Genomic DNA, 21718 nt, shown 5'->3' with positions numbered 1-21718 from the left:
AGAATGGCCTGGGTTGAAAAGGACCACAGTGCTCATGCAGTTCCAACCCCCTGCTATGTGCAGGGTCGCCAGCCAGCAGCCCAGGCTGCCCAGAGCCACATCCAGCCTGGCCTTGAATGCCTGCAGGGATGGGGCATCCACAGCCTCCTTGGGCAACCTGTTCAGTGCGTCACCACCCTCTGGGGGAAAAACTTCCTTCTCATATCCAACCTAAACCTCCCCTGTCTCAGTTTAAGACCATTCCCCCTTGTCCTATCACTATCCACCCTTGTAAACAGCCATTCCCCCTCCTGTTTATACGCTCCCTTCAAGTACTGGAAGGCCGCAATGAGGTCTCCCCAGAGCCTTCTCCTCTCTGGGCTAAATGATCCCAGCTCCCTCAACCTTTCCTCATAGGAGAGGTGCATTTATATGCTGCCACCCATCCTTATCTTTTTCCCTCTGCCTTTCATCCTTCCTCTTCCTTACTACTTGTCTGAAAGGGTGGTCAGGGACTGGAATGGGCTGCCCGGAGAGGTGGTGGAGTCACCGACCCTGGTGGTGTTCAACGAGCGTTTGGATGTTGTGTTGAGGGACGTGGTTTAGCGGGAACCATTGGTGAAGGGCGAACGGTTGGACTGGATGATCCTGTGGGTCTTTTCCAACCTTAGCGATTCTAGGATTCTGTGATTCTTCCTGGGTTCCATTCCTGTCACAAAGATGGCAGTTGTGCCAAACTACAGCTATTTTATTTTAACGTTTCTTTTTTGTGGTGCTTTTCAATTAGCACGTTTCCCCTACTGACGTGCCTTTTACATACCAGTATTGACATACTGTTGTGATCTTCCTAGGTCTGATCACACAGTATCTGGCCAATCACGTAAATAAATATTCACAGTTCATACAGATTTAAGAACACGGTCATCCTTTTTACAGTTGTCACACACATTTACACAGCAGACGCGGAGGGGCTGTCAGATACACAAAACATCCTGCTGGGTTGTCTGTAAGGGCTTACTGCCCGCTCAGCCACTATCAACATTTGGGTGCCTTTGTCCCCTCTCCCCAGCCTACTTTGGAGCATGGCTGCAGCACTCATTAACAGCTGCCTATAGTGAACATTTTGTCTCCAAAGGCTGCGGTGAAACGCAGCTTTTCCCTTAAGGATGCTGTTGGTGTGAGGCCCCAGTCTGCAGCTGGATCTCTAGGCTGCTTCCTTCAGCAGCACTGCGATGCTTACTCCTGGTTCAGGCTGGTCCACCACAGCAAAGGGGCACCCCCTCTTTCAGTTCCCCCCTGCTCCTTCCACCTCTTGCTTCTGCTGTTCAAGAAGCAAAGTCTTGATTTCCTTTCATCAGCTTTTTCCTTACTGTCTGAGCTGCTGTACAGCATGTTGTTGAAGTGGCCTTGTATTCTATTATTTTCCCTGTTTGATGTAAGAAGGAAACAGGGAAAAAACAAAACATAACCACCAAACCAACCAAAACCAAAACAGAACCAAAACAGGCATGAAATGTATTTCCAAACAACCTTAGAGCCACCAGCCTATCTTTTCAGAGTTCAGGTATGGACCAGGGCTGAATAATCAATTCTTGAAGGGAATAGAATCCTTCTGACCATTATTCTTATACAATTTGGCTGCACAATCTTGGCTAAGTAGTACATGCAACAGAACAGTGTGGGTCTGACACTGCCTAGCACAAACCAAGACCCTGCTAGAAGAAGCAGATGGTGGAGAATGATGGGGCCCTAAGAGCACTAATTGGCTTTAATCGCCCTGATTAGCCTCACCTGGGACCCCAACCCCACACCATCTGCTTGTGGTTCCGGGGGCTCCATTCAGGATCAGGTCTGGCACCAAAGCCTGGCTGAAGTCATGTTAGTATACTCATCTCCATCCCTGTTCCTAGTCCTGCCTCTTAAATAGACCCCAAATCCATGTTTTAGGCAGCTCATCTACGGGGATAGATCCCCTTGGATGTGTATTTTAGCCTTAACCCCAGTTCTGAATCTGGCTTTATCTACGTTTGTTCTTACCTTGCTCTGTCAAAGGACCCTGGACCTGGTTCATTGTTTGCTTTGCCCAGGGCTGCCAATGGGCCCTGTTAGCAGCACCTGGCACTGCAGCTGTCAGTGAGAGCACTGCCTGTGTTACGTGTGAGTCCCATCTCGTCTTCCTTTGAAGAGCATCCATGCTGTTTGTAGGCAAAGGAGTGGCTATGCCTCCTGCAGCCTGGGTCTGGCAGTGCCTGATGCTGCAGGGTCTGGTGGCATATATAGCCTAGGAAGCCAGTGCTGCCTCTTTAGATCAGTGTAAACCTGTTCTAAGCCAAATGCATCAGATCTCTTATGACCCTTGGGAAAAAGGGCTTCCTGCTTCCTTCTCCCTCCTCCAGGGCGTCTTTATTCTGTTTGGCTGTACATCACCTTGGAGCTCTCAGCACGTGCCAGCCGAAGGGGGCTTTACCCTTGCAGAGCCCAGAAAGGGAAACAATGATGTGAAAAATTGACCCCGGGAATGCTGTGAGAACACCTGAGGCAGAATTCTACATGAAAGAGCTCCAGGAGCTGTCAGAGATGGTCGCAGGCTGATCGCAGGGTGTCAGGTGAGGCCAAGGCAGCGTGGCAAAAGAGAGGTAGCCTGCAAGTGAGATTAAGGGAATGGACAGTGAGCACGGGAATGTGCATGTTCTGCTGAGTGGGGCTGTGCTAAATCACTGCTGCTGGCACTGGGCGTTTTTATGTGTCCAGGTGATGTAGATTCTGTTGGGAAAACCTGCTGGGAATCTGTGTCTGTTGCTGTTCCCCACGGGGTCTCAGCATGCTGTGACTCCTGCTGTGGATTATGGAAGTGAGGGCAACTGCAGAGCCCCATAGTGGGGCGTACATGTCGGGTACAGCGGGGTGGTGTGGTCACAAGGCTCTTACCTTCCTGTAGGGATGCAGGTGTTTGAGGAAAACCCAGCTAGTCCTGCAGCCCCTTGCCCATAAGTTTGACAGGGATTTATGGACTGTGTTGCTAGAGCCCTCTCAGGTGTCTTGTATTTGCCCACCTCCACCAGCACGGGGAAGGAGTATGCAGGTTCAGAGGAAGAGCTGTGAGCTGGTCTGTGTATGACTAAGAAAAGATGGGGGAGAGAATCTACAACTGGAACTAACTGGACTGGCTGCAGCAGATCCAGGGCTATGCTGAGTGCCAAGGAGCCAAAGAGCAACTATGGTACAGCAGAGCAAAGCTCCATCTAGCCCAGTAAGCTGCCTTTGCTAGTGGTCAGCAGCCCGTGGTGGGAAAAGGGTGCAGCAGCCATATCAGAGTCACAGTGTAACCGAGGGCTTGGGAACATGGAATGGTCTCTGGTCCAACTGCCTGCTCACAGTGGGGTCAGCTGTGGGGTCAGACCAGGCTGCACATGGCTTTATCCAGCAGTCATCCAGATTAGTATTGAACACACCTGCACAGAGGGAGACTGCACTGCCTGTGGGCAACCTGGGTGTGGGGGAAAGCCTTTCCCTGGATGGAGCCTGCACCCCCATCTCTGCCTGTGGATTCTGGTTCTGCTTGAAGCACCGTGCAGAGCCCGGCTCTGGCTGTGCATAACCTCCCCGTGGGAGCTGGTGGGCTGCTGCTGGGTCAAAGCTCTCCTGAGGGCTGAGCAAGCCCCGGTCCCTCTGCAGCTCCCTCCTTGCAGCACAACTGCTCCCAGAGTCCCGGATGGTGGAGGTTGGGAGGGATCTCTCAGGGCTTCGGGCCCAACGCTGCTCCAGCAGGGACACCCAGAGCAGCACCCAGCTCCGCGTCCCGGCAGCTTTGGGAGATCTCCACAAGGGAAACCCTGCAGCCTCTGTGCAGCCCGTGGACGTGCTCTGCCACCTCACTGTGCAGAAGTGCTTCCTGGCGTTCAGATCCTGAGCTCCATCCCCAGGGCCCTCCTTGAACCTGGGGCGGTGTGCCGAGTCTTTTCCTGCGCTTGTGTTTCCCCAGACCAGTAGCGGTGTCCAGATGTGGTTTAGCAGGCGCTGAGCAGAGCGGGGGCCGATGCCATCCCTTGCTCTGCATCTGCATCCTGGCAGTGCCCCCGTGCACACAGAGCAGATGTTCAGCAGCAGAGGGCCCAGGGCAGAGCCCCGTGGTGCTGCGCTGCCTCTCGGCTCCGGGCAGGGCGCAGCTCTGAGCCACCATCCCGAGCCCATGTCCTATTTGCCCAGCTGTCCATAACGTCCTGCCCTGGGTGTGAGGACTGTGGGACGGAGTATCCGAATTCTTGTTCAAGATAAGGCCATTGTCATCCCTTGCTCTCCCTTCCCTTCAGATCTGGACCCTGGATCACAGCAAGCAGCCTACTCAGGCATGATTTAGTCTTAGTCTGCGCTGGCTATTGCCCTCTCAGTCTCATATGTGGACAAACATAGACTCCAGGAGGATTTGCTGTATGATTTTTCCACAGACCAAAGTGAGACTGTCAACAGTGCAGCTCCCTCACTCATCCTTTCAGTCTTTTCTCGAAGCTCTGGTGCTTTCTCCCCTCATCTCTGCCAAATGTGGAAGAGCAGTTCTGAAAGTCCATTTCTGTGATCACCCTTGGATGCAGCCTGTTGGGTGGTTCCATGGGTTCATACTGCTTGAGTTCACTGAACAAATACTGACTTGTTTCTAGTCTCTTTCTAGTAGTTCTCCAAGCTGTTCCATTAAGCACAGAGGGCCTGGGAGACCTTTTAGGTGAAGGCTGAGGAAAAGGAAGCATTGAGCATCAGTCTTACCTGTGTCTGCTGTAACTAAATCACCCCCCCCTGTTCAGCAGTAGGCTGTTACTCAGCCTCTTACTACCAACGTAGTGGTGGAAGCTCTTCTCATCCTCAGTTTTCTTCGCAAGGCTTAACCCCACTTGAACGTGGACTTTCCTGACACCACCACTACATTCCTGGGCAGTGTTTATAAATTCTTTCTTTGTAGCTTGCCTCTGTGTCCACCTCCCATATGCTGCCTTTTTACAGCTTTGCCCCAAGGTCACTGCTGAGCCAAGGCAGTGCTTTTCACAAGTACTGGGATGGACTGCTCTTGTGCTTGGAGGGTGCTGTCCTGGAGGCTTACCTGCTTCTTCAGTTCTTCCAGCCTTTAGAGCTGCTGCTCATGTAAGGGATCCCTTACAGCTACCAGGTCCCTGTAGAAGCGGAGGTCTTGCTTTGTCTGTATCCTGATACCCTCCTTCCTGCTCCCTTTAGCATCCTGAACACTACTATTTCATGGTCACTAGATTATCATCACATCCTCAGACAGTTCTTCCTCATCAGTGAACAGCAGATCCAGCTTTGTGTCACCCCTTGTTGGCCTGGGAAACTGAAGTTCTCTGTGAGAGAAAGCTGGGGTCTGTGATCTGGAGATCCCTCAGGTACTGCTGCCCCCTTGGCACACTTTCTTCAACTCCAGGGACTTATTGGGTTATCATCAATGTCCCCGTGCTCTAAGTCCTGCGGTGGATTTTTCAGTGTGAATGTGAGTAGATGGATTCTTAACTTACACATCACAGTACCCAGAATCAAGGAATTCCAGAGCAAAGTGCATTTCTGTTACACTGCTGGAAGGCAATGAGCTCTGACTGGCCCTGAACCGGGGTGCTGTCAGCACACCTCAGTAGGTTGAGGTCACAGGGGCTGGAAGGGACCTCAGGAGGTCATTGAGTCCAACCAGCTGCTAAAGCAGTACCCTGCAAGAGGTCACACAAGTGGGCGTCCAGATGGGTCTTGAGTTTCTTCACAGGAGGAGACTCCACAACCTCTCTGGGCAGCCTCTCCCAGTGATCTGTCACCCTTACTGTAAAAAAGCTCTTCTGCTTGTTAGTACAGAGCTTCCTTTGTGCAAGTTTCAGGCCATTGCTCTTCGTCCTATTGCTACACACCACCGAGAAGAGCCTGGCCGCATCCATTTACCTCCCACCGCCCTTCAGACGTTTATAAACACTGATCAGGTTCCCTGGTAAGAAGAGCTGTGTTGCTCTTCTTGTGGGCTGTCCTGCAAGGGAGGTGGCAGACATGAGGAGAGGCGAGGAGTGCCTCAAGCCCATGCTGTGCTCTCCAGCACATGGTCAGCTGCGAGCTCTGCACATCCCCAAGGAACTTTGGGGCGCTACTTTGTGTCTGGATAAGAAATGGTGGAGGAGGCCGACTATACAGGGAGGTGAAGGATTTATGCTGTAGGGTGACAACAGAAAGGTACCGGTCATCTGTATGGCACCTGGGACATGGTGGAGCAGCGTGGGACACAAGAGGTGGATAGGGCTGAGGTATGCTGCAGGACATGGGAGGAGTGTAGTAGTCTGTTACAGACCAGACCTGGCCATGGCTGTCACGGTGTGCAGTGCTGGGGGACACTGCATGCAGACAGGGCTTGTGCTAGAGCTCTGTTCACGGGCAGTCACTGCTTCCTGAGGCAGTGCAGCAGGGTGGTGAGGCAGACTGCCAAGCACACGTGAATGGGGAACGTCTCTGAGCATGCCTTGGCTCTACAGCCAGACAGATGCCGGCCTCTGGTGCCAGGCTGCCATGAGGCACTCCTGCAGGGAGATGGCTCTGGGTACCAGAGAGCATCCAGGGAGATAGCATTATGCTGTGTAATAGTGAGGGCTCGAATGCTTCTCCCCTGTTCCCAAAATGCCACCCAGCTCCTATGGCAGAAAGCTGGAGTTCAGATAACTTCCACTGTGAAACTGTCTTAGGGCAGAGATTGTCACTATGGGGAAGGTTGGGCTGTTCTGGAAATACCAGCATCCTTGGCCAGAGAAGCCTACAGGAAATAATGTACTGTGCTGTAGAGCTTCTCTCTGTACAGTATTTTAAAGCAGCTGACATGCATTTTAGAGTATTTGGGGAGTGATAAGCAGATCATTTTGAAGAAAAGACATTGCTAATTTGCTATACGGTGCCCATCCCAGCCATCAGAGCAGCTTAACCATTTCAGGTGTGTTTCCATCTGCAGTGGCTTTGAATGCTACCAGTTAAACCCTATCATGGCACACAGCTGGAGTGCAGTGATACAGGGCAGTTCTCCCATAGTGACATTCAGCATGAAGCCAGAGTACAGGTAACTCACATAAATGTTTCCACAACGTGAGGGGTCAGATTTATACTCACAGATGAGCAACCCCAGCTGCTGCTAACTGTCCTTATCGTTAGATCCCTGATTTAACACCCTCCTCTTGCTCCCTGACAGCCTCAGCTTGATGTTTGAGTCTCTAGATGGATTCTGGTCTGAATGACACAGGCTTATAGTCATCCCATCCAGACTCATGCTGTACTTCACCTGTGGCCCTCCAAACCAGATATTCAGCCTCTGCTGCACATAGTGACCATACGCACTCTTTGGCTTCAGCCCAGCCTGCCCCGTGACCCTCTGCAGACAGCCAAACCGTGCTTTGAACTCCCTGTGCCAGAGCTTCGTGGTAGAATCATCATAGAATGGCTTGGGTTGGAAGAGACCTCAAAGATCATCTAGTTCCAACCCCCTGCCTTCCATCCAGCCCATCCAGCCTCAGACACCTCCAGCTTCCTTGGACCAGGAGCTCCAAGCATCTCTAAGCCCATGCTGCTGGTGGTGCATCAGAGGGAGCTGGGGCAGGAGAGAGGGAAGAGGCTGAATGGAGAGGGAGGCAGTGGGGTCAGTTCCCCAGGGTGTGTTCTGGACAGGCTGCGGTCGGCACCTGAGGCTCTGAGTGCTCTGCAGCTGGAGCAGAAAGGAGGGATCCTGTTCCCTGGAGCATCTTCAGCAGTGCCACAGGGCTGAGGAGCAGATCCGTTCCCTCTGTGAGGAGCACAGTGTTCGTGGTTGGTGTGCTCTCAGCTTCTCCCCTCTCCCCTGAAGGGGAGCCAAGGCCTCCAGGCAGGAGGACTGGTGGGGGTGCTGCAGGTGCTGACTCCCCTCCCGGGGGCTGTGGGTGCAGGGCTGGAGAGCTGGCGAGGGGCTCCCCCAGCTGCTGCCTGTACTCCCAGGGGCAAGAACATGAGGTCTGATGAAGGGGATGTGTGTCCTCTGCCTGCTTCCTTTTGTCTTCCCTGGCCCAGCAGCCTCTGTGCTCCCCGGTTGTTCCTCCATCTCTCAGGATCTGGTAGCGGCTCAGGTTGGGGGCCCTGCCCGTAGGAAGGAACTCTTTGCAGCCCCCAGCTGGGCCCTTTCCTTGGCGCGTGTGCAACGTTCCTGCGCTTCTTGCTCACGGGAGCCGAGGCCCCAGCGCTGCTGCTGGGAGGAGCTGTGGCTGACGAGGCCTGAACTCCACTTCACCCGGGCCTGGCCCAGCTGCCTCCCTCCTGGCTCTGTGCTCCAGCTTTGTTCTCCGCTCCGAGCTCCCAGCTGGTGGACGAGCCATGGACAGTGATGCTGCGGTCAGGGGGAAGCTGTTTTCTGCTAGCCTGAGCTGCAAGGAACCCAAGGCAGAGTGGGATCTTGCAGGCAGGAGCTGTTTTAATTCCCCTGCCGTGTCTGTGACTGCTGCTGTAAATCCTGTGCCACAGGTTTGGGTGGGCCTGGTTGCCAGAGGGCAGTGCCAGCCCGTCATGTTCCTCGGAGCCCAGGGCTGCTGGGCACAGAGCTCTGAGGACAGGATGGAACCTGGGGCATGGGGAAGAAGGGTTTTCTTCCCAGCTTAAGACAAGCTTGCAGAGGAGAATGAGCAGAAGGCCAAGTCTAGCAGCTGCAAAAGCATGGGTTGTCCCTGGCTGGTTGCTCAGGCTGGGTGCAGTGGGGATGCTTGGCTGCTAGATCTTTGGCATCTGTGTGCTTTTCTGCACCCCCTCCCATACAGCCTTTTCCTTTGCTAAGGGAAGTCACTGGATCTGGGTCGTGGATGTTGCCCCAGGGGTGCAAGAACAGAGGTTACCCCTGGAACAAACCACCCCTGGTGTGCAGACGCCTGTGGCAGCACTGCAGACAGCAAGCATGGTGCAGCTCTTGTGAGCCTGACAGCCTCTGCTTACCAGCCCTGTGTCTTCTTCTGGGGACGAGGCAGCATAGGCCGACCCCGGTGTGCCCCACTGCTGCCTGCACATTGCTCCAGGCACCCATGGGCCCTCCAGGGAGTGCTGCAGTGGAAGTCACCTTGTCTAGGAGAAGAATGGCAGGGCTGAGGCATAATGGTTGGTCTGCTTCACTGTAGCCAGCTTTGAGAGCTGTGCAGTGGTTGAGGGCCGTGGAATGGAGGGCAGCAGTGGGTTGTGGAGGTGGTGGTGGTGGGTGGGTCCATCTGCTCAGGCTGGTGGTCTCAGTGGTGCTACCTTGCTCACATAGTGCCTTCCCCCATCCAGGTGACAGCCACTGATGCCGACAGCGGCTTGTTTGGGTCCCTTTCCTACTCTCTTGGTTCTGGCATCGGCAGTGTGGTCCCAACGCAGTTCAGCATCGATAAGCACACGGGGCATCTGTGCACCACGCAGCCTCTGGACCGCGACGAGGGCACGTCTGCCTATGATTTCACCATCACTGCTGTCGATGGGGTGAGTGCTGCAGAGGTCGTGGGTATGCAACGCTGCTGTCTCAGCACCATACAGAGGATATAGTTGCTCTTGCCCTGCTCTTTGCCCCATCTCTAATCACTGAGAGGGCAGTGAGGTGCTGGAACAGGTTGCCCCAAGAGGCTGCGGATACCCCATCCTTGGAGATTTTAAAGGCCAGGTTGGATGGAGCCTTGGGCAACCTGGTCTAATACTTGATGTAGCAGTTGGCAACCCTGCCCGCAGCAGGGGGATTGGAACCTGTTGGTCCTTGAGATCCCTTCCAATCCAAGCCATTCTGTGGTTCTCTGGTCCTTCCACAGGGTGGCTTGAACTCCATGGTGTATGTGAAGGTTTTCCTGGAGGACATAAATGACAATCGGCCGGTGTTCTACCCACTGGACTATGCTGCCAGCATCAGCACACAAAGCATGCCGGGTACAGCTGTGCTGCGTGTTACTGCCCACGACAAGGACGAGGGGATGCATGGGAAAGTGACCTATCGCATTGTGCTGGGGAACTCCCCCCCCCTCTTCTCCCTCAACAAGGACACAGGTGAGAGTGAACTCACGGGACCCAGAGGCAGCACCAAGCAGAGCAGTGTGGTGCAGGAAGATGTGAAAACCGGCCTAAGGGTTACTGCTTGGCCATTGCAGCTGTGCAGGATGCTACCAGAATGTCTATTGCTCTCCTATTTCGTCCTTGTTCCAGCTTGATCCTCTGGCTGCCCGTCCTCCATTTCTGACTCCTTATTTCTTCTCCTTGCTCTCTTTTTTCCTCTCCTTCATTGTCATCACAGACTCACTACATCTTTCCTCCTGCACTGTACTTGCTTTTCCCCATCAAGATGTATCCTGCTTAGCTTTTTGCCCCTGCCTAATTCCCTCCCCTCCCCTGCTCAGTTTATTCTTCCTCCCTTCTATCTCTCTCCTAGTTTAACCTTTCTCGTTGACTTCTCAGTGCTTGCCTTCTTTGGCCACCAAAGCCAGAACAGTTTCCGCTTGGGGAAGTGGGTACACGGTTGTGTGATGCCAGGGGCTCTCAGAAGGACAGGATGGTGTCTTGTGCTCACTACAGGCATCAGGTCTCCCCACACTAGTCCCTAGATTGCCAGAATGTGTCTGGGATGAAACAGGCGTATTGGCCACCGTAACACAGGGCAACCTCCTTTGTAGGCCCTGTCTAGGAAGGTCATTCAGCTGTGTATTTCTTCCAGGAGGCTCCTCGCAGCACAGATCCAACCTGTCCTCGCTATACCCTGGCCCTCACCCCATACCCCACCTCTGAAATCCTACTCCATCCTTCCCCTTCCAAGACTTGCTCTCTGGCTTGCTTACTGCAGCCCTCACAGCTGCTTAGCTAAGGGCTGGGCTTGAGATCGAGAAGGGAGAATTTGGGGAGCCTTCCCCAGGAAGATTTGTCTTCTTTACTCCGATTCTCCCACGGCCAGTTGCCCCGTGACACCTTTCGGTCCTTTTGTTCCTTTGGTGCTGGGTGATGGGCAGGGCTGTGGGTACAGTGCGCTCTGAACTGCTCTCTTTCCTAGGTGTCATCTCTCTCTCGTGGTCCCTGAGCGGTAAGGCCAACACCCTGGTGCAGCTGGTGATCTCTGCAGAGGACGGAGGGGGCCTACAGGCACAGCCGAATGCCCGGGTGAACATCAGCGTCGTGGAGGGCACAGTCTCACCCCCCGTCTTTGAGCAAGCTCAGTACTTCTTCACGGTGCCGGAGGACATGCTGCAGGGCGCCAGCGTGGGGGCTGTCCGTGCCCAAAATCCTCCTGGTACGGGTTTGGCCCTTTCCTTTGCAGCTATTTTCACTGTCCCTGCATTGTCTCAAAGCACCAATACTACCTTTCCTCAGAGAGCAACATCATCCCGGGAGCTCCATGCACACACACAGGCACACACACGTGAGCACGCACTCCGTGTCACTCAGCTGCACTCAGCTCCCACACGTGCTCGTGTGTACACACACATGTGCCCATCCGCCTGTGCATCACACACACGTGCACAGTGCTGCTGTGCACCTCCAGAGCACAGCCTGCCCCAGACAGCACTGTCCAGCTCTTCTGCTCCCCGTAGTGGGCTGGAAGCCGGGTTCACAAATAATTCCTGTCTTCCTTTCCTCGCCTACAGGTCATACTGATGACATCTTCTATTCCATCTCCTCGGGGGATCCTCATGGCTACTTTTCCATTGACTCTGACACTGGGCAGCTCCACACCAGCCTGCCTCTGGATCACGAATCTCAGGCAGTCCTCATTCTGGATGTCCAGGCCCGAAGTGGTTCCCCCCCGGCCTATAGCAACACCCGTGTGAAAATCTCCGTGTCAGATGTGAATGACAACGCGCCAACGTTCCCATCTCCCTCTGACTCCATCCTGCTGCCGGAGGCCACTGAGCCCGGAACAACAGTGTACACCCTGCAGGCCGAGGACCGCGACAACGGTGCCAACGGCCAGGTGAATTTTGAGCTGGTGTCAGGAGGCGATGGCACCTTCAGCGTCGAGCGCTCGTCGGGGGCAGTGCGGCTCGTCGGGGTGCTGCAGTACGAAGCCAGCGCAGCCTACAGGTTGTCCATTGTGGCCCGAGACAGCGGCGTGCCCCAGCTCAGCTCCACCTTCACGCTCCTGGTACACGTGCAAGCTGAGCACGACAACGGGCCCATCTTTGACACGCTCACCTACCGTGTGGAGGTGCGGGAAGGCGTGCCTGTCTCCACACGCTTCCTGCAGGTGCGGGCCCTGGCACGGGACGCAGAAGATGTGACCCTGACTTACCACTTGCGTGCAGATGGAGATGCTGCCAGCTTTGGCATCATGTCTGAGAGCGGATGGCTGTATGTCAAAAGTGCCCTGGACCGGGAGACGCGAGACCTGTATGTTCTCACGGTGCTGGCATCGGCGGGAGGCAGTGGCTCAGGGGGGGAGGCCCGGAAAACGGGCACCAGCACCGTACGGATCAGCATCACTGATGAGAACGACAACAGCCCCCGGCTGAGTGAGGAGCGGTACTTCTTCACTGTGCCTGAGAACCAGGCTCCTGGCAGCAGTGTAGGGCGGGTGATGGCGAGCGACCGGGATGCTGGGCAGAACAGCCGCCTCACCTACCGCCTGCTGCAGCACGACTCCAATTTCCTCATCCACACGCAGACAGGTGAGAGTCCCCCTGCCTTCCTGGGCTGATCGAGGTGAAAGCTCAGGGCATGTCAGAAGTGATGCAGACCAAGCCAGTGCCACCCCACATTATTCATTTTCCTCCCCCTGTGGTGCTGGGCTCCCCGACATGATTGAGCGCAAGCCCTTCTCTAAAGAGATTTTGGGGCTGAGCTGTGTCCCCATTTCTCCCTCGCAGGGGAGCTCAGCACCAAGCACAGCCTGGACCGGGAGCTGCAGTCCAGCTATCAGCTGCTGGTGATTGTGCAGGATGGGGGAGCACCGCCCCGCAGTGCCACAGGAACCATCTACGTCACCGTGCTGGACGAGAACGACAACGCTCCTGTTTTCCTTCACATCACTGGTGGCCAGGAGCTGCCCGTGCAGGTAAGTGGAGCAGGCTGAGGCCCTGGTGGGCTGGGCTGGGGGGCGAGCTGGGGAAGGGTGAGGGCAGAGCAGAGTCTCATGGTGAAAGATGAGAAGGCACAGGTTGCTTGCATAGAAACATGCAACAGTCAGGGCAGTCTAGCAAATGTCAGGGAGGGTGTGATGAGATGAGCACGTCCTTGGGAAATGCAGACCTTGTGCACATAGCACATGCAGTCTGCAAAGAGCTTTGGGGCCAACAGGACCAACAGTGGGCAGAAGGTCTGGGTTGACACCTGCCTGCAAAGAGGGAAAGTGAGAGGGAGCCCTAAACCTGAGCCGGTGGAGCCAAGAGGGGAACACTGATGGACAGGGCAGCATGGGGTACGTTTGTGTTGTGGGTCTCAGGACCTTCACAGTAACCAATTTGGTTTCTGGGAGGTCAAGAAAGTGCTCTTCAGGTTGCTGAGAATCTGCAGTGGGTCCCTGCTCAGCTTTCCCTTTAAGTGTGGTGTGGTGGCCAAGGTCAGCCAGGGCTGAGAGTTGTGCTCTGAGTTATGTCTGTGCTGCTGAAGGGAAGGAGAGAGGACCAGGCCTTGTCCCCCAGCACTGCTCTGCTTGGCCCCTCTGCAGTGGTGCGTGGCCAGGACACAGCAGCACAACTGCATGAGCGATGAAAGGCCTGCTCTCATCTCTATGGAATGGGGAGCATCTACAGCTGAAAGGATGCACTTGAACTGCACCTTAAAGCACGACAGGCTGCCTGCTGAAAGAGCTTGGTGGTGGCAGTGCTAGTGCTCACTGTCTGCCGTCTGCTGAGAGTTCTGTGTGGGGGCACATACAACATACGTGTGCAGCACTGCAGTGAGTCCCAGCATGTGGGCCATGACACACTCAGAGTGTTTTAGAGCCTGGGAGGCCTCTTTTCTTGCAGAGGTACCACAAAAGCATATGCATCCTTAAGGAGACAGAGCACGGCTGAGATGGGTGTAGGATTGGGAGGGCAGGTAAATGTGATGAGAGTTTGAACCCAATTCTTGTCTGTACACTTTGATTTTAAGCTCTCCCGGTAGGAAACACTGAAAGAGAAGAGTGAAGCACAGAAAGAGGTCGTTTGGATGATCGAGGTGTATAAGAAAGGCTCAGAGGAAAAAGGAGAAACGTAATGATGAGCATAAACCTGGTGATTTATTGCAGAAAAGATTTGCTATTGCAAAGCAGAGGGGGTTTCTGTACCAGTACTTGGCTTTAAGCGTGAGCTGGGTTGGCCTCTCTCACTGTGTGAGACGTGTTCCTCAAGCACGTGGGCAGTGTGTGTCAGGTCCAGGAGGTGCTCACACAGGGATGGCAGAAACAAACCCTGAGTCTTCTTTACCAGGTTCTGCCAGGGAGCAGTCACCAGGAAGAGGAGAGAGATCGGTGTGGGGGGGTAAACATCTGCTTTCACAGCAGGGACGTCCCTGGGGAGCGCCCAGGGCTGCTGCTGGCGTCCTTGCTATCCAGCATCTTGTTATACCCTCCAGGACAGGTGGCCATTTGCTGATGTTACTGGTTTATTTGTGGTGATAAAGGTGAGGTCTCCCAGTGAAGAACAGCAGAAAGGTCTTTTACTGTTCAGTGAGGAAAGAAGACGGAAGATGACATTCACTGCTTCTAACTGGAAAGTGAATGGCGAGCAGCAGTGTGAGTTTCACTCTGCACGGTGATGGGCTCTGAACTGGCTGCTGAAGCTTAGGGAGAAAATTGAGGCATCACTGTAAATGTGCTCTGAAAATGTCAGCTCAGGTCTCAGCAGCAGTCAGAAATGCTGGGTTTTGTCGGAAAAGGAGCAGAGACTGAAAGAAAACCTCATTATCTCCAGTTCTGTGTGTGCCCTCTGCTCTGCCCCCATTCCACTGAGGCAGCAGGAGTGCTAAAAAGGCTTGAGAAAAGGGTGTTAATGTGATCTCCAGTAGATAGTGGTTTCCATGCAGATAGAAAATATTTGAACATTCTTTGGCATGATAGAAGCTGTGGGAGCGCATATCAGAGGTGTGCCCTGAGCGGTGCAGAGGAAGCTGTATGGAAAGGAAAGGTCCTTTTTTCACAGTACAAAAACTAGGCAGCTTGGAAGGAAATGACCGGGCAGCAGGTTTAAAATAAACAAGGACAGTACTTTGTCATGCACAGCGTAATTAAAACATGAAATCGTTGCCAAAAGTTGCATGGGTTCAAAATTAGATGAATTCATGGAAAGAAAAAAATCCGTCAAAGTCTGCTGAACAAAAATACGATCTGTGGCTCAGGAAGTGACTGAGAGCCACAGGCTGCCGGGGCTGGAGAGGTTCACAGGAGAATAACTCCATACGTGCCCTACTTCTTGCATCCTCCCTGCATACACGCTGCTGCCACTGCCAGCACTGCCACTCGTCGAGATGCTGCTCTGAGCTTTGGACCGTTTGCAGCAGCCTTCTTGGGCAGTGGGCATCCGAGCTGCGTGAACCCTCCTGGCAGCAGTTTTAGTGAAGCTGGGGTTTTTGCAGAGGCAATGCCACATCTGTTGTTGTTCGTTCCTCTGAGCATCTGAAATGGCATTTCTAATGGAGCCTGTGTGCATGATGCTTGTTTAACTCCCCCGCTGAGTCACTGCTTTCTCAAATGGAGTTGGATTCCTGGTGGACGAGCAGTGTGGCTTTGTACACAACGTGGGAGCCCTTTGTATCTCAGTTGAGGGCCATTAGGAACAGCGCGGGGAGCAAGCCCTGCCCCAGCCCCTTACAGAGAGGGGCTTGGAGGGGTCCTCAGGCACAGTTCTGCTGAGAGGTGTCCACGCAGACAGTCCTCCTCATAAACAGCGGGTTATATTTAGAAGGTCCTCTGCCTCCATCACTGCTGCAAAATGCTGTTCCAGATTCCTTGATCTAGTAGTTAGAAACCAGCTCTTAATTTCCAGCCTAAACTAATTTCTGACCACTTTATACTCATTTGTTCTTGTGCCAATATTGTGTTTTTGCTTAGAGAGCTCTTCTTTCTCCTTGGAATTTCCCTCCCCTTTCCCCAGTGTTTACAGAGTGCAGTCACATCACTGCTTGGCCTGGATAAACAAGTCCAGCTCCTCTGCCCCCCCCACGCCCCCCCAAAGCACCACCAGCGTTGTGCCAACTGCTTGTGCAGCACTGTTAGCACATGCTTCCTCCCGAGGGCCTGCAGCCTCTTCCCTTACATTCTTGCATGGACTGTGTTTGTCTTTTGCATGCATGCATGCGTTGAAATGGTACCACGCAGAGGTCAGAGAGCTGTCTGTGAGATGATTTGTGCAGTAGGATGAGAATTTGATGTGTGACAGTGTTGTACTGATGGGGAACAGATCGCAGCGTTGTGCTGAGCGGCGCTTCTGCTCTGCTGCTGAGGGGTGGGGAGGTGCGAGGAGTCTGTGCCAGAGAAGGAACCGTCTGCCAGCAGGCGTGGGGCACCGAGGGCACCCCAAAGCTGATGGGTGGGTAACAGGGATGTGTCCGTTTTGATAGCTGTCCAGGAAAGGAGCTTCCCTGCAGTGCTGCTCCATGTGGGTTCTGTCAGGAAGCCCAGAGTGTGGGGTTAGCTGAGCACATGGTGCACTGACACAAAATGGTAGTCTTAAGTGTCTGCAGACAGCAGTGCTAACTAGGAGCAAAGGAGAGAGGGAAAAGCCCTAGGAGTCAGAGTGTGGGGGTGCGGGAAGAACTGCCTGCTGCGTTTCCAGGGATCATCAACCACCCTGCACTGGCTGCGGGGAGCTGAAGGAACTCTCTCCATTTCCAGGATGAGCGGCCTCTGGACCAGTTAGTGCTCAAACATTTCCCTCTGAAGGGCTCTCTGGGCCAGAGGGGATCTTCCTCGCTGCAGAGGCCTTGGGTGTAACATGGGCAGAGTGTCCCTCCATCACCCTGTAGTTTGCCACTGCAGCGTGCACCAAGGCTGTTGAGCTGCACTAAGCCATGTGGCATCACAGGACAGCTGGTGGGCAGGACCTCCCTCCGCCTGTTTGGCTGCAAACTTCCCCACGTCATCCAGCCTCAGGCACAGCCTGTGGGTCTTGGCTGGGGGGCTGTGCCCTGGGTGGGGTGTAGAATGGGTGTAGGAAGGCATAGATACTGCTGTGCCGGGGTCTTGGGGATGGTATGAAGGATGTCCCTCAGTTGCTCCCTGGGCTGTGCTGCAGGTGCTGGAAGAGAAGCCGTCGGGACTTCTTGTTGCCTCCCTGCAAGCCAAGGACCCTGACGAGGGCGAGAATGGGACCATCACCTACTCACTAACAGGTATGAGCTGCCAGCCTGGCCATCTGGCGCTGCTCCCTGCCACGCAGCTGTGACCCTCAGAGGCAGACGGATGCTCTGCCACAACACATTCTCTTCCATCCCCGCGTGCCCCCACCCTCCCTCCTCTCTCTGCAGCATTTCACCTTCTCTCCGCAGGAGCCTGGGCAGAGCGTTTCACACTGCACACGGCCACCGGGGAGCTGCGGACTGCCACGGTGCTGCGCCGAGCCGACCGCGCTGAGTATGTCTTCACGGTGACGGCCAGTGACCGGGGCATGGTGCCCTGCACCACCTCAGCCATCGTTCGTATTCAGGTATCCAGCACCCAACCGCTCTCATCCCTGCACCACCCGCCCATTGTTCACCTCTCGAAGGACACCGTGTAGCTGCTTGGCAGCATTCCTCTCTGCCATCCTTACTCTGCACCGCCTTCATCCCAGAGCAGCCGCTGCCTTTGCTCAGCTGTTGCTCCATCCTCACCATCTGTGTGGAGGACCTGGAATGGGAAAGGACGGGGCTGGCTGCCGTTGTGCATATATCCTCATTCACAAAGTCATCAGCATCAGCATTAGTGGTAAACACTTGTCTTCTCCAGACCTGGACAGCCCGCCCTGTCCTTGATATGCCGCTGTGGGGGAGATCTTAGAATTTTCCTGCCTGGAGACATTAATTCTTCCTGGCATTTTTCTTCTCCAGACCTGGGGTTTTCTTCATGTCTGCCTAACTGTGGTGCTCACTGTCTGGTGCGTTGGCTCAGACAGCCAAGTCCTTTCTCTGTTGTTAGTAAAGAGCTTAATTGTGCAGCAGGCTCCAGTTTCCCTCTGGTCAATGCACTTCTGTGGTGCCCCGTTTCACACCGTCGTGTTGCTGCAGTTCCCATCACCACCTGATGTTTGATGTCCTGCTGCACAGAGTGCAGGCAGTGCCCTGTAACGCCATCAGCGAGCCCATCGTGTGCACAGCTTTCTTCTATTATTAGATTAAATTAGACCTGCTGCATTTCCTTTGTGCTTGAATGAAGAAGCCCTGTGTTAGACTGGCACATCTGCCTTCAGCCATTCCACAACACGTCTCAAAAACATTTCCTTTTCATGCCATATCTGTAGCTGTTCTCGTCTTTAAAGTTCTGCTGCGGCCTTCAGAGCAATGAGACCAGGCTGATGTGCTTGTTTGCGTTCCCACAATGGAGCTATTTGCTCCACAATCACTGGTTCTGGTGCTCCCACGCTGATAGTTCTGCTGGATTCTCCATTTCCCCAGCTCTTTCACATGAGTGCACTGAGTTCTTCGAGACATTTCCCCTCAGATGACACTATTGCTCTTCACTCTCATCCCTGAATTAATATCAGTACCTTTAATTAGACTCATAATAGCATTTATGTGTCTTTGGATCATACTGAATGTCTTCTCTGTACCGCTCATCTGACTGAGTGTTACTTCTCTTCAGAACTGTTTCTGCTGGCATCTGTTTGCATTACAGTACCTAACCCACTCACAGGACCACATGATGGCTGAGGCTGTAGGCACCTCCGTGTCCATCAGGTCCGCTCCCTGCTGCACGGCCACCCAGAGCTGCTTGCTTAGAACCACGTCCTGGTGACTTTTGAAGGTCTCCATGGATGGAGACCCCACCACCTCCCTTGGCAGCCTGTGCCAGTGCTCAGTTCCCCACCCCATACAGAAGGACTTCCTGGTGTTAAGAAGGAAACTACTGTGCTCTCCTTTGTGCCCAGTGCCTCCTGTCTTCTCACTGGGTGCCACAGAAAAGAGCCATACGCTCTCTCTTCAGATACGTATATGCACTGATCCCCCAGAACCTTCTCTGCTCAGTCGGCAGCTCTGTCCTTGCCTGCCACAGCTCCTCAGACGAAGCTTGTCTTTCACCCTGTCACACCTGTGCTCATTCTCCATGTGTTTTCCAGGCCACAAGACTTGTGACCTGGCCTCCCTCAACCTGCACTCTGCCTGTCCCCTCTGCACTGGCTCCCCAGCATCCCTCCCAGAGCGCATCCCTGACCGCTGCCTCTCCTCGCAGGTGCTGCCGTCCTCCCGCTTGCTGCCCAGGCCGGATGCTACCGTGCTGACACTGCAGCCCCTGGAGGGGGTCAGGCCCGGCTCTGTGATCGGCTCGGTGGCACCCCCCGATGCCCCCACACGAGGACAGCTGACCTACATGGTGGTAGGAGGCGGTGGGGACGGCACTTTTGTTGTTGACAGTGTGACGGGGGAGATCTACGCAGCGCGGGAGCTGGATTACGAGGCCAGGGCACGGCACACGCTGCAAGTGAGCGCTGAGGACACGCAGCACGGCTACCCGTCCAGCCGGCTGGTGCTGGTACAGATCCTCGTGCAGGACTGCAATGACCAGGCGCCCACCTTCCCCGAGGACCCCATCACCATTGTGGTGCCCGAGAACGCGCAGGCTGGCTCGTCTGTCTTCACCTTCCAGGCTCTGGATGGGGACGGGGTGGGCCCCAACAGCCAGGTGCGCTATGCCCTGCTGCGCCAGGAGCCCCCGGGGGCCCCTTTCCATCTTGACAGCCGCTCGGGGCTGCTGAGCCTTCACCAGAGCCTCGACCGTGAGGCTGTGGCCTCCTTCCTCCTGGTGGTGGAGGCCACGGACCAGGCCCGCAACGTCAGCCAGCGTCGTTCATCTGCCGTGACGGCACGGGTGTTCGTGACCGACGTGAACGACAACGCGCCCGTGTTCCTGTCACCTGCTGCTGTCAGCGTCACGGAGGACCGGCCCACTGGGTTCGTGGCTCTGCATGTGGTGGCCCAGGACAACGATCTGGGAGAGAATGGGCGAGTGAGCTACTCACTGCGAGCGGGCAACGGCGATGGCCGCTTCCACCTTAACCCCAGCACTGGTGAGAGCCTGGGGAGGGTGCAGGGTGACACGGGGAGCGTGGGGCCTGGGCAGGGTGCAGGCACACGTGGGGGTATTGTACGGTGCACAGGAGAGCGTGGGCTGGAGAGCTCAGGTCAGCTGGAGGTGCGAAGAACTTGTGGAGCTCACACCCAGCTGGGATGACCCTGCTGTCTCGAGACCTGGCTGTCCCTGGCTCCCCTCCATCCCTGCAGATTTGCAGCAGCTCTGTCCTGGGAGTGGTTGGTCTCGAAGCCATGTGGTCCCAACTCAGCCCTCTCCCCATGTCTGCAGGTGCTCTCTCTGTTGTGCGGGCTCTGAACCGTGAGGAGGTGGTGCAGCACAACTTGACTGTGGTGGCTGCTGACCATGGCTTCCCACGCCGCTCGGCCACGCAGCTGCTCTCCATACTGGTGCTGGATGTCAACGATGAAGCTCCCACCTTTGAGAAGCCTGAATACGAGGCGCATGTCATGGAGAACCTTCCAGCTGGCAGCCCTGTGCTGCAGGTGCTGGCCACAGACCGGGACCTGGGTGAGGATGCAGGGTTCAATCAGGGACCTTCTGGAGACACAGCACACAGGACAGGATGCGCTCCCTCCTGCGCATGTTTGACCATGGAGGGAGGGACTGTCACCTGGCCTGGCAATGAGGGATGGGACAGACTCAGGGAGAAGCTGATGAGAACAGAGACTGCAATTCCCACTGCTTCCCAAGTCAGTGCCCTTTGTTCTTTGGAGATTCCTTGTTCTGTCTTCCACAAACTGAACAGGGCTGAGGCTTCCCTTCACCACCCATCTCTCCCCACACTTCTACTTGCTAGGGTGTGAGATCACCCCCTTCCACAGTGTGACCCCTGGGAGGAAGGAAGTACAGGCCAGTGAGCCAAGTGAGAGGTTCCTGGTGTTGCTACTGGGTTACCTTCAAACGTGCTCCTCCTGCAGGTGCCAACGGACAGGTGACCTATGGAGGTCTTTCTGGCGGGCCGTTCTCCATTCACCCGCAGACGGGTCTCATTGTCACCACACATCCCTTGGACCGTGAGGAGCAGGAGCAGCATGTGCTGATGGGTATGGCTGTGCTGGTGCGTGGGAGGGAGCAGCAGGCGCTGGGGAGGGAGAGGTGGAGAGCACAGAGCAGACAGATTCACTTTCTCTGCTGTTGGGACAGAGCGGCATTGCAAGGAGGGCAGGGCATGGGAAGTAATGGAGGCCTGTGGGGCACGCGGAGTTGTTGGGTGATTTGAGCACACAAAAATGCCAGTGCTCCCATTTTTGGCTGCCCTGTGACTGCCTGGACATCTGCATGTGATGGCATTGGCAGTAGCTCCCGGTCTGCAGCGTACTCTGCAGCACTCTTGCTGTGTTCCTGCAGTCTATGCCCAGGATGGTGGCCTGCCCCCCAACCTCTCCAAGGCAACTGTGCGGATAACAGTGGGGGATGAAAATGACCACACACCACAACTGGAGAGTGAGTCCTGCTCTGTGGAGGTCCCCGAGAACCAAAGCCGCGTGGCACTCTACACCCTGCGTGCCACTGACCCTGATGGAGACGAGAACGGGCGCTTGGAGTACCGCGTGGCAGGTGAGAGCCCAG

The 21718-nt window shown here is 55.0% G+C and overlaps 1 protein-coding gene across 3 annotated transcripts in view; it reads left to right on the top strand.

The window, feature by feature from the left end:
- DCHS1 (dachsous cadherin-related 1) overlaps window positions 1–21718 on the top strand; it is a 78651-nt gene that overhangs the window by 42676 nt on the left and 14257 nt on the right. For all 3 annotated transcript variants that reach the window (XM_417264.8, XM_025146979.3, XM_040706243.2), the window contains exons 3-13: window positions 9268–9456; window positions 9777–10008; window positions 11000–11236; window positions 11592–12611; window positions 12810–12997; window positions 17157–17253; window positions 17410–17567; window positions 19289–20123; window positions 20417–20656; window positions 21067–21192; window positions 21497–21706. In XM_417264.8, coding sequence (XP_417264.5) covers window positions 9268–9456; window positions 9777–10008; window positions 11000–11236; window positions 11592–12611; window positions 12810–12997; window positions 17157–17253; window positions 17410–17567; window positions 19289–20123; window positions 20417–20656; window positions 21067–21192; window positions 21497–21706 — 3532 coding nt within the window. The remainder of the gene's footprint in view (window positions 1–9267; window positions 9457–9776; window positions 10009–10999; window positions 11237–11591; window positions 12612–12809; window positions 12998–17156; window positions 17254–17409; window positions 17568–19288; window positions 20124–20416; window positions 20657–21066; window positions 21193–21496; window positions 21707–21718) is intronic.

The sequence above is a fragment of the Gallus gallus genome, chromosome 1 (assembly GCF_016699485.2).
Source record: "Gallus gallus isolate bGalGal1 chromosome 1, bGalGal1.mat.broiler.GRCg7b, whole genome shotgun sequence".
Classification (NCBI taxonomy): domain Eukaryota; kingdom Metazoa; phylum Chordata; class Aves; order Galliformes; family Phasianidae; genus Gallus; species Gallus gallus.
Note: the sequence above shows the minus strand (reverse complement) of the source record. Positions and strands in the feature narration are given on the sequence as shown.